At 43.5% G+C, this 17,343-nt stretch overlaps 1 protein-coding gene across 1 annotated transcript in view; it reads right to left on the bottom strand.

Moving 5' to 3' along the window:
- Window positions 1-17,343, bottom strand: part of LOC109298119 (cardiomyopathy-associated protein 5-like) — a 76,325-nt gene that overhangs the window by 28,728 nt on the left and 30,254 nt on the right. Inside the window, exons 8-10 of the mRNA XM_019518251.1 lie at window positions 12,693-12,814; window positions 4,983-5,132; window positions 3,162-3,308 (exon numbers count right to left, since the gene is read on the bottom strand). Coding sequence (XP_019373796.1) covers window positions 3,162-3,308; window positions 4,983-5,132; window positions 12,693-12,814 — 419 coding nt within the window. The remainder of the gene's footprint in view (window positions 1-3,161; window positions 3,309-4,982; window positions 5,133-12,692; window positions 12,815-17,343) is intronic.

Raw genomic sequence — 17,343 nt, 5'->3', positions numbered from 1 at the left:
GCAGGTCAGCCAGTCTGGGTGAGAAGAGCCTCCTCCCCAGGGGAGAGCGGTGGAGGCCATCTCTTCCCAGCAGCTCGCTGCCTCTATTGCCAAAGGGCGGGCTGTGGTCATGTAAGCCAAAGCCTTCCCGATGACACCAGTGCCACAGTCTTTAGTTAACTATGTGGATCCTCCTCTCCCTCCTCAGCCCATACCCCAAGACTGGGAGGATCAAAGAGAACACCATGTGTGCTCCCAGACCCTTCAGCCCCGCTCCCAAATCCCTGTAGCACCTTATGACCCAGCTGGGAGCGCTCTGAGCCATGTCATTTGTGCCCACATGAATAAGGAGCATGGGATAGAATACACGCAGCACAGACCCTGGAGGGGCACTGTGAACTGAGTGCACCCAGGGGTCTAAGAATGGTTCAGATGGGTTCAGGAGGAGGCCAGTGAAGTGAGTGCACACAGAGGGTTGGGGCAGTGTGTGTTAACCCAATGAGGATCTGTTTTCCTTTTTCCCCCCCCACTCTTTTCCTCTACTTGCCTGTTAGAAACACCCGATGGACCAGGACAGCTGTGAGGGGAGGTACAACAGCCACAGAGCAGAGTATTCAGCACCCCTTGAAATTTTCCCCTCTATTTTTCCATGTTTATACTTTCTTATTTTTCTGGTGGTTTTGGAGAGGGAGGGAGGTGGCAGCCTCTACCAGGTAGAGACCCAGGAGAGGGCTGAAACCCAGATGGGCCAGAGGCCCTGATTAAAGTCAGGTGGGCTGGAACCCAACAGGGTTGAAGCCCCAGCCAAGGACAGGAAAAGAATGAGAGAATGGCAGATCCCTGCACTACCCAGTTGGACCAGTAGCCAGGGAAGGAGGATGGGGGGCAATGTACCCTTGGCTAGACTTTGGTTACCCAAATGCAGCCTTCCAAACAACATCCTAACCAGTATCAAGGCATGGCAGGAAGGAGGGAGGAGTCAGATTAGGGGAGCAGGGTAGGCAGATAGGTGCTGCAGTGCCACCTGGGGGCACCACAACCACCCCTGGAAGGTGCCCCTTCACACTGACATGCATGAGGGTGAAACAGAATTTAGCTCATAGTCTTTTAGTGAACTTCAGTTTTGAGAATAGCTTGCTGAGTTTCCAAAAAACTTGGTTTTCACTCCAGCACAAAGGCAAAAATGGAATTTATCTGCCAGAAAACAAAGATCAGAAGAGGTTATAAATCAGACCATGAAGAAATGAGATATTATTCTTATTTTTTTGTGAATATATTTGTGACTTATTTAGCCATTCCACAGGATTTGGCACTTATGAGGTCTGGATTTTCACAAAGTCTGTATCTTTTTAGTGAGTAAGAACTAAAACAAACAGTTTTTGCAAAATTGACCTTTGGCAAACAAACAAACAAAAAACCCCAACAAACCCACAAAAACATACCCTGCTAATTGAATATGAAGGAGGAAGAGAAGGTTTCATGGCCCAATGAACTAAGTAGGGAGCTCAGAGCTTTGGCTGCTTACTAAGGGCCTGTCTATGCCACTTCCACCATGTCCCAGAGAACACTGCTGAAGAACATGCCCTGCCCACCCACTCCATGTGTACCAAACCCAGAGATGAGGATGCACAGTCATTCTGAGAGTACCTACTACTGGCACTCTTGGGCCTGTGTAGATGAAACAGGGGCCCTAAATTGAAGCAGTGGGTTTTTAAAAACACCGCTTCAATTTAGAGCCTTTTAAACCCCCATGTCATGCACACACCCAAATTTACCTGCCTCTCCGGCAGCTCTTCCTTCCCAGGTTGCTGCCAGGCTGCCTGCAGAGCCCCTGAGCTGCACGGAGCCCAGTGCTTCATTCCACAGCTGTAGGGCAGCAAACTAAAACTTGGAGGAGGAGTTTTAGTTTGCTGCGCCCCAAGTCATTTAAGGCGCATTATGCTGCTGAATCTGCTACAGCACCTGGAATTACTGCACAATACACCACAGATGTGTGCAAACACCAACACCATCAAAGCAGTGCAAAACCATTTAACCCACTTTAAAGTGTCGTGCATACGTGCCCCTCGTTTTGTTTACACACAGCTCTTGTGCACTCTGTGCAGAGGCAGCTCAAGGGTGGGTCCTCCCCAGGACATTTTTACAGCCTCACTTCTGGGTCTGGCACATGGGGAACTGGAACAAGTGAGCAAGGTAACACTTCAGTGGTGCTCTGAGGAGTGCCAGAACAGCAGTAGGGACAGGCCTCAAATGGTCTCAGTAACACTTTGTGCTTTACAAACGCTATTTATTATGAGACATTTAACTGTTATTATTCATATTTCACCATCACAGAAACTGAATAATCTTGCTCATCCTGCAGAGTTTAAATGGCCTGCTAAAAATCATCTGGCAAAGGAAGTGTCAGATCATGGATTAGGATACATGACTTCTATTGCTATGCCTAATCCATGGTCAACCCAGCGCAAGGCACTTAAACTTTCTGAGCCTTAGTTTCCTCAATAAAACTCACTTATCTAGTTATTTGTAATTTATTATGTGCATCACAGTAGTGTCTAGAAGTTGCAGCTGAAGTATGAACTCTTAATGTTCATCCACATAAGACATGGGCCCTCCCCTGAAGAGTTTACAGAAGAAAGGAAGTGTTATTATCACTTTCACTTTTATATACACCACAAAAGAGTTTCTCCACATACAGTCTGAACCAATGGTGTATAAACCTTGGGCCCCTCTGCCTTTGTGCCTTTCTCCCCTCTTCCCTCCCCACCTCCCCAAACTGGGCAGCAACTCCTGCTGCATCACACAGGACCCCCAGGTCTCTCCTGAGCCCTCTTTTCCCAGAATTCCTCAGTCCCACAGGCCCCATCACTCTGCCCCGCTCCCAGGAGTGTGGGGGGGGGATAGAGTGGGGGACAGTCAGAGGAAGCTGGAGGTGGGAGGGGAAGCGCCAGTACTCCAGAGACAACAGCAGGAAAGCAAAAAGGGGGAGCAAAGCCTGGAGCAGGAGTTTAACTCCTTCAGGGCTGGATGTGACCAATGGGCCCGCCAGTTGGACAGCCTTGATCTAACATGAATCTATGCGACTATGAATCTATGAAAAACAGATGGGGAAGACTAAATGCTTTTCAACATTTTTAACATGGTCTAAGAATTGGATGCCAACAATCATTAAATATACTTACCAGTTTTAAAAGTAGATTTGTCACTGGGTAAGCTACATCCTGTGTAGTTCACAGCCATAACCCATACACTATAACAGCGATCTGGCTCAAGGTCTTCCAAGATACAGTGACTTTCCTTCACTGTAACTCTGTATTCTTCCACCAAGGCTAGGGACAAGCATACACATACAGGTCATTAGGGAAGTGCCTATCTTTTATAAACAATTCAACTGCTCTAGGGCTATCTTGCATCAACTAATACATAAACAGGAGATAACATTGTCAGGTCTTGCATGCAAAAGTATAATTTTTGTCACAAAAATATGGTTGAGAAGACCTGAGATGAGTTCTGTTGCATGGGGATAAAAAGTGCAGGTTTATTGGCTGGCACTTTTACATTTTATTGCCCTTCATTTCTGGGAGTAGCACAGCACTGCCTTAGCTAATTAACATGGAGATATTTTAGAGCTATTTATATTGTTTTAAATCTTCATCATTCATTCTCAAACAGAACTGCAGAAATCACACAAAGTACTGATTTCCTCTTGCAATACGTTGAGCAGAGCTTGTTAAAAAACATGGATTTTACCCTTGAAAATTTAAACCATATTTTACTTTTGTCAAATTTTCCGGAGAAATTGTAATATTTTGGCAAAATATCAGAAATGAAATATTTTGTGTTCAAAATGGTGCCTCATAGGAATCATGGTTTGGGTGCCTTATGCTCTCTTTCTCTTCTCTGGGCAAGATTTTGGCTTGGACTATTTCTGGCATGATACCGTGCTCTCTTCCCTCTTAGTGATAAGTGGAGTATATTATTATAAGGGGTCATGGTACCACGCAGGAGGTGTTATCAAGCCAGGAGACTGAGGCCACAAAGGACAGCAGTGGCTTCCTAAATAAGGCACCCTAAACAAAATGTTCATGGTGCAATTTGAATCTGAATATTTTGGTTTTTAGCCAATTGGGTTTTTCAATGAAATACTGGCATTTTCTGTGGAAATCAGATATTTTTTGCAGAAAATGTTACTCAGTTGAAAACCCCATTTTCCACTGACAGAATTTTTTTGATCACTCCTAGGGCTGAGTCCCCTCAAATTCCACTAAAGTCAAGGGGATGTCAAAGCATTAAACACTGTGAGGGATTGGACCCCCAATTTTTTTTAGTGCATGTCATTTCAAAGCAGCTGTGAAACCGGGCTTCATTTCTCTCATGTAACCAAATCTCTCAAAAGGAACGGCTTCTTTTATTTTAAAAAATTTAGTTTAAGCAATAGTAATACATTTGAAATGATTTTATTTCTAGATTAATATTTTTAATATACAAACAATGTAATCCCTTTTCTAATGTATATATACAAAGCAAAATCTGTTTAATGCCATCTGCAGCTGTGTGTTGAAAAGTGTATTACTTGTTGTATTACAAGTGGATGCATTTTATACACTTGGGATCCTAATGTTAAACCTCCCTCCCCCCACAAATCTATATCACACCCCTGACTTTCAGAGATGGTAAGTTGAATTTGTATCTTCTAGAGCTATCAATAGGCATGGCATGGTCTCTGAAAATCAGGACCCTTTCATTAAGGCCAAATATAGCTTTATGTGCCATAACGTTAGCACCCAGGTTGATTCCTTTCGCCAAAATACTTAGCTATTATTCCACCTTTTTCTTTTACTTAGTTCATGGTCTCCTCAGTTACCTGTAATACCTTTAGTGCTTAATACTGTCTTCACAATCTCTCAGCTACTGATTCTATGCTCTTTCCCTTCAGATGGCAACCATCCTGTCTTTTCTTTTTGCTGAAATAGTGGGGCTAACAGGCAGGTTCAGTCACATACCACTTTGCTCTTTGTTTGTTTGAGGTTCCTCCATGCAGTAGACCTGGAAGTAGTCAACAATGTCTCCTTCATTCACAGTCCAGTAGACTGCTACGGATGTGCTAGTAGCTGAGTTTGGTTCCTGAGGTTTTAATTTTGGAGTCTGTGGAACTAAAAGAAAAATCTGAGTAAATACTCATACTCCTGTCAGTTGAACTACATCAATTCCTTAACTACAAATAAGGATTCACCAAAATGAATCCAGTTGGCTGGATATTTAGAATAATTGAATGTAGGTAATATCAAGGTGATTTTAGGTCAACAAACTTAGTTGCTGAGATCCTGTTATACCCTTTCAATTTTGCTGGGGTTTCACAGGTGTAAAACCTTAAAAAATTTGGGAACATCAGATTGGCAAGAGGCCTCTCAGCCAATTAAGCCCAGTCCTCTGCATCCACAGATGACCATTTATCCAAAGAGTCTTACAAGCTACCCACTCCAACCTCTTGCATGTCAGCTACAGGTCACATTATGAAATAAATACCCACAAACACCCTACCATGTGCCACAGGCAAAAAACAGGGGAAACATAGCGCACTACCATAAGCCTGTCATTGCAATGGCAGAGAAGTAATTTGGTTTGTATATTATTAGAGGACCCTCAAAAGAGGAATGTCTCACATGCTACGCAGGAAACAAAAACCACCACAGTCCCAGCCAATTTGACTAGGGGAGGAGAGGCATTCTTTCTTTACCCTGAATCTGGTGGTTCGCTTGACCCTAAGCAGAAAATCAAGATCTTTTAATCAAATACCTGAGAAATTTCTAAATACAGGAACACTAGCACAACATTTCCACCATTAGCTGTGGCTAGTGTCCAGTGCTTCAGAGGAAGGAAAAATCTTACAAAAAATCAATAAAACATTAACGACAGGGGAAAATTGCAGCCTGGCCCCTAGACCAGCAGAAGCTTGGTACCATGAGTTTACCAGACCAAAGAGAAACAGTTACCTTTGGATCCTAACACTGGGATTGCAAATACTTGAATCCATATATCACAGCTCTGATTACTGATCCAGAACCCCCTGTCTTACCATACTGTGCATCTCCCATCATATTAATTTGTCAAATTTCATTTGGAGAGATTCAGGTTCTTTGCTCCTATTACTTTGCTCAGATGACCATTCCAAAACTTCATTCCTCTAATAGAAACCTTTTAATTTCCTACCTAAATGTATTCGTAACCAGTTATGAATTAACTTGATCTTGTGCCAGTATTATTCTTTAATTTGTTCAAATATTTTTCCAAGTATCAAAAATATCAGTCCTGCTGAGTCAGCAAATATTTAGGCTACACTTACCCACCTAAGCCTAATGGTAAGAACATTAGGTCTTGGGCTGATCATTGTTCGAAAGGTTGTGCCAACACTAGCACCCAGGGCCAGATCCAAGGTGGGGGCACTGATGCACTTGCACCCCACCTTGATTCCTGCTCCACCCAAAGTTTAAAACAAACTGCTGGGTAGTAGTAGCAACATTTTTATTCAGGCAGTGCTGAGCGCCACTTGACTTCCTGGCTCATTGTAATCTACCTGATCCCTTCTAAACTCTTTATTCCACAGGTGTTAATGATGACCCTCTCTTCTTTTTTATGGTCTTGATGGTCCACCAATCAAGCCCTTTGTTCTGCAGTCTGTTAACTGCTCCTGGTAATGAAGCTCCTATTTTACAGCCCTGCAGATTGTTTTTAAATTATGTTTGTTTTTGCTTCAATCTTAAACTAAATGATATTGCCCTAGGCCCCTAGCATATTAGTAAAGCTTTATTTATTTTTTAACTAGAGAAAATATGTGCTGTTTTTAGAGGTGCATCAATACATTGATCTGATATCAGAGCGGTACTGATATGAAGAAAATTGTCTATATTGGATATCAGCCATATGGAGCCGATATTTTGACCAATAAACGCCCATGGTCTGTGCAGCCGCAATGCAGCATGAAGCAGAGCCAGCAGTGTGGAGAGCTGCCTCCAGCTGGTAAGTCAAAGGGGAGGGGGAAAGGAAGGAGTGTGGGCACATCAGTGCCCTCTGTGGTGAGGGAGGGGGCAGGGGCAGGCACTGCCCAGGCAGGGCTGGGGGTGTGGGACAGAGGTGCAGCTCATGGGGTAGGGGTGGCTCCCGCCACTGCTTGCACCTCAGTAGGGGGAAGGGGGGGGCATGTCCTGCCAGATCTGCGTGGCGCGAGGCAGGTGGCAGCTGTGGGATGGAGCTGGAGCTGGCACTGCATGGGGCCCTTCTCACCAGGGACTGGGCTCAGAGCAGGCTCCGGCAGTGCCGAGAAGAGGCTACAGCCACCCCAAATTCCGCTGCAGCTCTCCGCACTGCCACCTGGCACAGCCCTGGGGCACCAGGAAGGAACTGCCACCTGGCAGTTCCTTTGTTTCTAGTAGGGTCAGGGATTGAAGACCAACACTTTAATTCTACAGGAACCCAGCAGAAAGATTTCCAACTCCCTAAAAGAGCAAATATAGACTATTGTGTCTAACAGAGACAACAGTAAATTTATGGCAGTGGAGTTTTGGATGATCTAATATATTTAAAGGTCAAAATACCATCCAGTCAGTTGAATCTCCCAATGAAATAATTTTAACCAAAATATTGAACTAATCAATCATGCTTAATGCTGTTTGTGCTAGTGGAGTAGGGGGTCTCTCAGACTATAACTTCAGGTTTCTTGTTCCGCCACAACTTCATCCAGCTCAGGACTGATTGCAGAGTCACCTTCTGCATTCTTTTGTTGTATTCTTTTTTAAACACCTGTCACACAGGTTTACAGTCCATGACATGTTGTTCCCCCATGTGCAGGACAATGAAAACTATGTACCTGCTGTGGCAGGTCTTCTTTGGAAACATATCCAGAAATATGCTTCCTGTACAAGTAGCCACAAACTGCCTCTGCAGTAAAAAGCAAACAACCCAATGCCTGACCATTCTCAGGAGAGTCTGTAGACTCTGTCCATTAGAGATCTTATAATAGATCGAAGTCCCCTAAGTGTACACCTTTGCCCTTTGATGATCCAAGAACCAATGTCTTTGGAGGCCAGCAATAACTTTTAACTTTAAAGGTATCAAGAAAATACTGAAACGCAGTAAAATGCCAAAGGCATCATCCCTGCCCTTTCTTCATGAGGCCTATTAATCTTACTGAAGAGAGCGAGTCCATGTGCTCTAGGCTTTTACAATGCTGTGGTGCACTCTGAAGCATAAATTCTGCTGAGGCCTAAAAATTCATCTTACAATTTAAAGCTGGCAGATAAGGAAGCCCTGCTGGAAGAGTATTCTCAGGTCACACTGCATTAGAGACAGGAGCAGGTTGCCTTCTGGAAGATCACATTTCTGCTGAATTCATCTTGCCCGAAACATAGGGGCTATGCTGGGAAACATAAGTGACCACCAAACAGGGAATGAAATACTTGCTTGTAGGGAACAGTACAAAAGTGGAAGTCACAGGAAAAAGGAGCCAGATTCCAGAGACGGAGTGCAGGAGTTTCCCTCCAGCAAAGAGAAGACAGGATGAATAAGTTTCCTTAAAGTGAAGAAAGAATATTTACCACCTCATGAAGGGTCATATCAGGTCTAGAGGGAGAGAAGACAGCAGGAAAGCAGTCCTCTAGTCCACAGGAAGGCTTTGGATTATAGTAGAGGGCCTTACTCCCACTACACTCTGGCTGGACTCCTGGGCTCTGTCTCCAAGGTTCAGAACTCACCCCTTGGGGAGAACAAGAGATTCTTTTGGGACTCTGGTAGTGTGGCAGTGCTTTCTGAGGACCTAGTAGTGTCTTGTAGGGAGATAATCCTTCCAGGAACTAGGAGAATTGTTTCAGTTTTCTAGTGTTGGTGTATTACTAAGGTCCTATGGTCAGCTGGCATTTCCTAACTTCTTTGAAGACATCATAAGGTCCTCTATGAGTGCATAAACTTCAAATATGCATCAAAAAAATTGATTGATGATCTAAACAGAACCATCCTTGATGAGATTGCTGTGTTTTTCCCTCTAAAATTATGGGTTAATGGTAGAAAAAATAGATTTCGCTGCTAAATAACCTGATTGCACAAAACAAAAATATATGCATTTTTCCCTTTTTCTCAGTAAATTTCCATGTTACATGAATTCTATTAAGATGCAAAAAGAAAGCTTTTTTCAGTTATCTTCACAGTAATGATGATGATCCCCTGTGGCATGAATAAGGCAAATGCTGATGCTTGCTGTTTTCCTGTGATTTATACAGAGAGCTATCAGTATAGGAGGATTGCATCTGCCTCTCATTGAGAGAAAAAAAATCCTTTCAGTTGCTAAAAGCAAACCAGATTTTTTTAATATTACAACTAGTCATTGCTAGTGACCAACTTGAGGCAGCACTTTCCTTTTCCTAGTGCTCAGTGGGAAAATTACTGGCAGTTTTCAACAGAGACGTGTGTGAACTAGATTCTTCATTCTACAGGAAATTTATTTAAAATATTTTTTTTTGCTAGAAGTCAAAATGAAAGAGAATTTCAAAAATCCTAAAAAATAAATTTAAAAATACAGTAATTTAAGGCCAGTCAAGACATTTACTTCAAAAAGTCTCACTTTAATTTTTTATCAGACAAATTTTTAAAGAAAATTCCTTTCCAAATGAATTTTTTTTTTAAAGAAATGTCAAAATGGTCATTATCAAAATGTTGGTTTTCCTTCAAAAATAAAATGTAGTCAAAGTAGACACGTCCCCCCAACAATGTCAGTTGTGACAAAAGCAATTTGCCCAACAGGGAAATGTTCCACTTCGAATTTTGCAACAAACTCCAGTTTTCAGCTCTGCCTAAAGTACATCCAGTTTGCCTCCTGAGTAACATTATGACAGCCCTACTGTATCATGGGCCCTATGGGACTTAGGAAGTATGCCAGGTGCTTCCTCCTTTCATAGCCTCCCTGGTAGGACAATTCAGTCAGTGGAGGTGCCCGTTCGTTAACCGTATTTTTATTTAAACAGAAGAGGACAATGACAGTATTTTTCAGAGACAGGCTTTCAGTTTTGGAATTAGTCTTGCTGGCTCTCTGAGAGAGCCCAGTTCAAAAGCATGCTGCAAGGCTGGTTTGTGTCCCCAGGCTTTTTTGGAGAAAGTGGCTGGAGTGAAGGGATGAGGGCAGTGCCATGACACTGATAGTGTAGATGACTGCAGCTGCACAGGGCACAAGGTCACTAATGACACAATCCAAAGAGTGGGTAAGGCTTCTTCAGGTATATCCAGAACAATGAGCAACACAGTCACATCACTGCACTATTCTGTGCAGGCTAATAAGTTGTACTGAGAGATGAGAGTGGGGAGAGGACAAAAGAGGAGCGACATCTTTTGGGAATGTTGTAGAAGGTACAGAAGTCTTACAGCATAGCTCTGGATGAGGGGAAAGGGGTTTTTACTTTGTTTGGTGGAAAGCTCTAGGGAAGGCTGACAGCTTTAAAGGGCAGAATTTTCTGATGTAGTTGAAATAAAACTGGGCACATTTTCTCAGACAAAATATTTTCTTACCACAAAATGCAGATTTGGGTCAACAGAAACATTTTGTGAATTTTGACCCAATTTATCAGATTTCTTCAGTTCTTTGTCTGAAACAATCTAAGCATTTCGTTCCAGCATATTCTAATGTTTCAGTTTTTCAACCTAAAGCAATATTTTATTTGAAAATGTTCAGTTTTACTTAAACAGCTGAAAAAGCAAATTAAATAAAGAAAAGGAAAGTGGGGCTTTGGGTTTGCACAAAATGGATATTTCTGGTAGTATAATCAAATGATGAAATCAGTTATCATACTACACCAGGTAGAAAGCCTTTGGGTGTCCATTTTGCTATTTTCTAGGTTTTTATTAACCATGGGGTACCTGGAACTTTTGTTAGATTTTAATAAACTGAAGGAAATAACTATAGGCGAGGCTCCAGATTCCAGGAAAGCTCATTTTGGTGTCAGCACACTCCCAGAAAAGAGAAGGAAAAGGAAGTCAGCATACCCAAGACTATGGTTAAACTCCCTGCTGTGTTACAGGCTTCCTATATGTTCTCAGGCAAGTCATTTAATTCCTTTATGCCCAAGTTACCTTATGCCCAAGTTATTTTTAACAGTATTGCCTACCCTCACTGAGTGGTCAGAAGGATGATGAGGCACTTAAATGATCTGCTTAGAGCAGTAGAGCAGAGATGAGCAAAGCAAAAATGGGAGAAGAAGAGAGCAAAAAAAGGAGAGTTAAATAGTAAAAGAAAGAGCAAATACTACATAGGGTGATGAGAGAGAAACAGTACATTTTATTTTTACACACTACTATATGGAAAGAAAGGGGAAATAAAAATACTGAAAGGAGGTGGATTTCATGGGATACACCTATTCATCCTCAATGTGTTAATCCAAATTCAGTGATGTTTATTTTTTATTGGAGACAGTGGTTAAGGCAGATCAAAATAGGAAGGGGAGCACACCAGTCCAGAAAATAATGATATTACACTGACTTTTCTGAAAAGATGACACAAAAGGCAAAACAAATATGTTCCTTGTTTCATCTCCCATTTTGCCATTAGCCAGGAGCTGGGGTGGGAAGATAGGACTCTTCTATTGGACTGGAAAAGGTATCAAAGCAAATTTGCCCTAAAAATGTCATAAACACTGCCTCTAAGTTATAGGCAAACTTTTCTCTTAGACTACAAGAGTGTGGATTTGCATTGTTGTGCAGAGCCGTCATTCACAACCTCCTTTATGCAGAGCTGCCTGAAAACACCTAAGTACACTTAGTTCTCTTGAAACAAAATGTATTTTGAAAAGCTGGAGAGAATGGCTGGCAGAATGCTGATGGGGACGAAGCTGAGTGGGTGGCCAGCGATGAAGCACTGTGCTGAACTGTTGGTTTTCAAAGTCTGTTCCATTAAGACAAAAATTGAAGAGAAAGCTTGTAATGGGTGAAGATGATACATGATACACAGTACACAAATAAAGTTTGTCCTCTTCACTTCACTTACTGCTGGCCTGATTTGGATAATCTTTATGGGTATAAATCATACACAAGTATGGCATGCTCTTCAGGTGGAGTGGAGATACAATATACTCCATTATACTGGTCATTCCTGTGAAATAGGCTACCTCCATTTTCTGTAGCCACTGCTCTGTGAGACTGGATGCAGACGGGCTTCCAGCTGCTGTACCCACACTAACACAGTTTCCGTGGCTTATTTCTGCAACCCATGCACAGTTGTGTTCTCCACATAACTCAAGTCAGAAGCCTACTTCCTAAGGACTTTGGAGGTTCAGAAGGACCCCTGAACAACTACTGTGTTTCTCCCCAGAAACAATGGAGCACACTGAGGCTTCCTTGGCACAGAGAAATTTACACAAGTCTTACATTCACTTATGATCCCTATGTGGGATCCAATGCATGATCCTTATTGTATGAGGAATAGGCAGAGGTCTGGGATTTTAGAACAAACAAAACATTTTAGTCCTTTCTCCTGTGCCACCCCTTTCACTGTTCCATAATAAACCAAACACTTGTGCACAATTAGACTTCATTTCAAATTCAGCTCTGATTGCTAATTATACAGGCTTACAACTCTGCAGCTCCTCTTTCAAGCACACACTGTTTTTAGTGTTCTATAAATTCCAAGGCTTTGCCAAAATGTCAGCTTTTGCACGGATGCACTCAGAAGAGATTCTTACCGGGTACAAGGTTTAAGGTCTTCTGATCACTTTGTACTGGACTGTCAGCATAATGTTGAAAAAGTGAAAAAGTGCTGGGCATCTTTTCTAAAGAGAGAGTATTATCCATGGCAGAAAGCAACCTATTTGGAAGAAAACATCCAAATAAATCTGGGTGGTAATACATAGCTTCCAAAGGTCAGAGATGAAAAACATGTGACATGCACTTCTCTAAATATTTCCCAAGGAATTAACACCAGAAGCAAGAAGAGAACTTCCTAAACTTGGATACTTAGAACAATTACACTAAGTAGAGTGCAGAGTTGTTAAAGCTATTTCAGGTTCACCTTAGCAATAAAGATGAACCCTATCCAACTCCACAAATCAATACACTCATGAGCTATGGGAAGGTTTGAAACAGAAGTTGTATATAGGGTCCTTCTGTCTGCAAGGGTATATGCTTGCTGACACTATCCCTTTAAGTATATTTAAAGGCTACATAAAATTACAACTAATCTACAGGAAGCTGACTCCAGAGATTAATGTAAAGCAGCTGGTTGCAAGGAGCAAAAAATAAGAAAAAAGGAAAATGGATTGGACTTAATTAGCATTAAAAACAACATATTTTTAACTTTGAGGCAGAAGCTGTCTCAAAGAAATTAAAAGAGTCTTTCTGCAAAGCAATTGAGTTTTGCTATTTTTTTACCTTGATGCAGTTACTTGTTCACAGTTTTCACAGAACACAGATATTAAAAATACAGTTTTGGAAAGACATAGCATCACATAAATCCTCTTCATCTTTTCAGTCAATCAGAAAAAAATCAATTAGAATAAGTCCACACACAAAACAGAATACACATTAATATGTAAGTTAATGTTAATAAAACAAACATGAAGTAGGGAAATCCCTGAGAAGTATATTTTACATAGGATGTTTTTCAGTAAATAACAAGATGTGACTAATTGGTTAGGCCTTCATATGTGGTAAACTATGTTGATGCATAACACATGATTTTATAGCCCATATCCTGGGCATTAATGAAAAATATGAAAGTAGGTTTGGGGTGTCACTGAAGAACCCCCCCTAACTTATGTATAGAATTTAAAATACAATGTTGCATATGATAAGCCTTTTTATTAACATGCAAAAAAAACCTGAAATGGGCTTCATGTGATTTTCTTTGGTCCAATCGAGCTAAATGCTTAAGTGCATAACTTCAAGCCTGTAAACAGTAACGCTGACTTCTTTACTAATGAATCACATGTGCCAGCATGCATCACGTATCTGCTATTTAAATCAGTTGACAAATTCCTGGCTCCATTTCAGTCACCTGGGCTTTTATTCTTGACATCAGCAAAGCCAGGATTTCAACCAAGAAGAATTTTGTGTATAGAACATCCTGCAGACTCAAGCAGGCTTGTGACCTGCTGTTCACAAACAGGGAAGAATGGTTGGGGAGTGCAGAAGTGGATGGCAACTTGGGCAGCAGCAACTATGAGATGACTGAGTTCAGGTTCCTGAGGAAAGGAAGGAAAGAGAGCAGCAGAGTAAGGGCCCTGGACTTCAGAAAAGCAGATTGACTCACTGAGGGAACTCATGGACAGGATCCCCTGTGAGGCCAGTCTGAGGGGGAAAGAAGTCCACGAGAACTGGCTGTATGTTAAAGAAAGCTTTCTGAGGGCACAGGAGCAAGACATCCCAATGCACAGGAAGACTAGCAAGTAGGGCAAAAGACCAGCTTGGCTTAGCAGAAAACTCTTCAGTGAGCTAAAACACAAAAAGGAAGCTTACAAGAAGTGGAAACAGGACAAACAGCAAGGGAGGAATACAACAGTATTGCTTGGGCATGCAGGAATGATATCAGGAAGGCCAAAGCACAAAGGAATTGTAGCTAGCAAGGGACGTGAAAGGTAACAAGAGGGATTTCTACAAGTATGTCATGAACAAGAGGAAAATCAAGGAAAGTGTGGGTCCCTTACTGAATAGGCGAGGCCACCTAGTGAGAAATTATGTAGAAAAGGCTGAACTACTCAATGCCTTTTTTATCTTGGCCTTCACAGGCAAGGTCAGCTCCCAGACTACTGCACCTGGCAGCACAGTTTGGGGAGGAGGTGGGAAGCCAACAGTGTCAAAAGAACAGATTAGGGACTATTTAGAACAGCTGGATGTGTACAAGTCCATGGGGCCAGATGGGATGCACAGGAGAGTGCTGAGGGAGTTGGCCAATGTGATTACAAAGCTACTGGCCATCATCTTTGAAAACTCATGGCAATCAGAAAAGGTCCCAGATGATTGGAAAAGGGCAAATATAGTTTCCATCTTTAAGAAAATGAAGAATGAGAAACTACTGACCAATCAGCCTCACCTCAGTCCATGAAAAAATCATGGGACAGATCCTCAGGGAATCCATTTCTAAGCACTTGGAGGAGAAGATGGTGATTAGGACCAGTCAGCATGGATTCACTACAGGCAAGTCATGTCTGACCAACCTGACTGCCTTCTATGACACAATGACTGGCTCTGTCAATGCAGAAAGAGTAGCAGATGTGATATACCTTGATTTTAGCCAGGCTTTTGATAGGGTCTTCCACAACATTTTTACAAGCAAGCTAAGAAAGTCAGGTTGGATGAATGGACTGTAAGGTGGATAGAAAACTCACTGGACCATTGCTCTTAAAGGGTAGTAATCAATGGCTTGATGTCTAGCTAGCAGCTGGTATCAAGTGGAATGCCTCAGGGGTTGGTCGTGGGGCCAGTTTTGTTCAACATCTTCATTGACAACATGGAAGATGGGATGGAACGCAGCACTACAGGCTGGGGACCAACTGGCTAAGCAGCAGCTCTGAAGAGAAGGAACTGGGGATTAAAGGGGACAATCAACTGAATATGAACCTGTGAGAGGGGCAGTGAAAGCCCTTCTAGGGGGTCCTGGACCCCCACCCGATGCGCCCTGATACCTACCACAAGAATCCCGATGAGTAGTAGCCAGGTGGAATCGCGGGTGCAGGCTCTGCGATTCTGGAGCTGCCTCCAGCTGCGACTTGGCGAGGGTGGAGCACCTGAGAGCGGTGGGCTGCTCAAATAGCAGTTGGAAAAACAGCTGGGTGGCCGGCGGAGGGAGAAAGAGATGCCATCTGGGAGAGACCAGCTGTCGGGAGGGAGATCGCCCGGCTGGGGACGGAGAAAGAAGGAGACGCCAACCGGGAGATGCTGGCTGCCGGGAGGAAGATCGCCTGGCTGAAGGCGGGAGAGGAGGAGCTGAGTAGCGAGCAGGGGGCTCCAGCCAGGCAGGGAGGAATCCCTAGCCAGGGGAAACCCATGTTCCCTGGGAACAACCCCGTGGCCCCACCAGAGAATCCAGGTACAGTGGCGGGAGGCATTGGCAGGGAGCAGCTCCTCCCCATGTGTGGCAGGTCAGGGAGACAAAAGCAACCCGGTGTGGGAACCACACACTCCACCACTGATCTGGGGAAGATGGAGAGTGACCCCAGGTCAGCCAGGGGTCAGAGGTGGCCAAACTGAGGAGGCAGATCCGGGAGGGGCACGGGACAGCGGCCCAACCCCACAGTCACCCAAAGCACAGGGACGAGTGAGTCCCCCATCCTTTTGCTTAAGTTTCTTTATTTTTGAGCCATCAAGGGGCATTGGGAGATGGGATCCCAGGGGTTCTTCGGTGGAGGCCAAATGTTTGTTTCTGTTGGGTTCATTGGACGCCCTAGCTAGCCCGAAGACAGGGCAGGCTTACATGCCCCAGCTGACCTGAAGCCAAGGAACTGGCTGTGGGGAAGGTGGAACTGGCCTGGAAGGCCCGATCTAGTCCCAAGTGGGTGAGCGGGATGAGAAGGGAGATCATCCAGGAGAAGACCTGCCGAGTCGAGTGTTCATCCGGGTCATGGATGTGGTAAGGGTGAGGTAAAGGGGAGGTTTGGAGCCCCTTGAAGAAAGAACCAGGATCAAGACTTCTTTGCTCTTGGGGGCCACCTAAAGAGAACTGCCTCCCCAACAAAGAACATCGAAGATGTGGCAGGTGAGTAGGAGCAGCACCCATACCATCTAGGTGGCACCCAAGCTTAAGTCTCACCCTGATGTTGCTTGGAGGCAAGGTGCCCATCAAGAAGAGGTTGAAGCCTTATAACACCTACCAGCGACAGAACCAATAGTGTGTCCTTATTGAAAAGCTGGTAAATGGCAGACTGGGCTGCAATAGTAGGAACGCTGCCAGCAGACCTCTTATTTGACACTGGTGAGACCACATCTGGAGTACTGCATCCAGTTTTAGGCTTCCCCCAACAGAATGGAAGTGGACAAATTGTAGAGAGTGCAGCAGAGGGCAACAAAAAAGATTAAGGGGTTGGGGGACATGACTTCTGAGGAGAGGCTGAGGGAACTAGGCTTATCTAGTCTGGAGAAGAGAAGACTGAGAGGAGATTTAATAACCTTCAGCCACCTGAAAGGTTGTCCCAAAGAGGATGGAGCTATCCTGTTCTTAGGGTGACAGATGACAGAACAAGGAGCAACAGTTTCAAGTTGCAGCAAGGGAAGTTTAGGTTAGATAACAAGAAAAACTCTCTCACTAGAAGGGTAGTAAACACTGAAACAGGTTACCTAGAGAGGTTGTGGAATTTTCATCCTTGGAGGTTTTTAAGACTTGGCTAGACAAAGCCTTGGCTG

Source organism: Gavialis gangeticus, unplaced genomic scaffold, assembly GCF_001723915.1.
Source record: "Gavialis gangeticus isolate Ggan-Ray unplaced genomic scaffold, GavGan_comp1, whole genome shotgun sequence".
Taxonomy (NCBI): Eukaryota; Metazoa; Chordata; order Crocodylia; family Gavialidae; genus Gavialis; species Gavialis gangeticus.
Note: the sequence above shows the minus strand (reverse complement) of the source record. Positions and strands in the feature narration are given on the sequence as shown.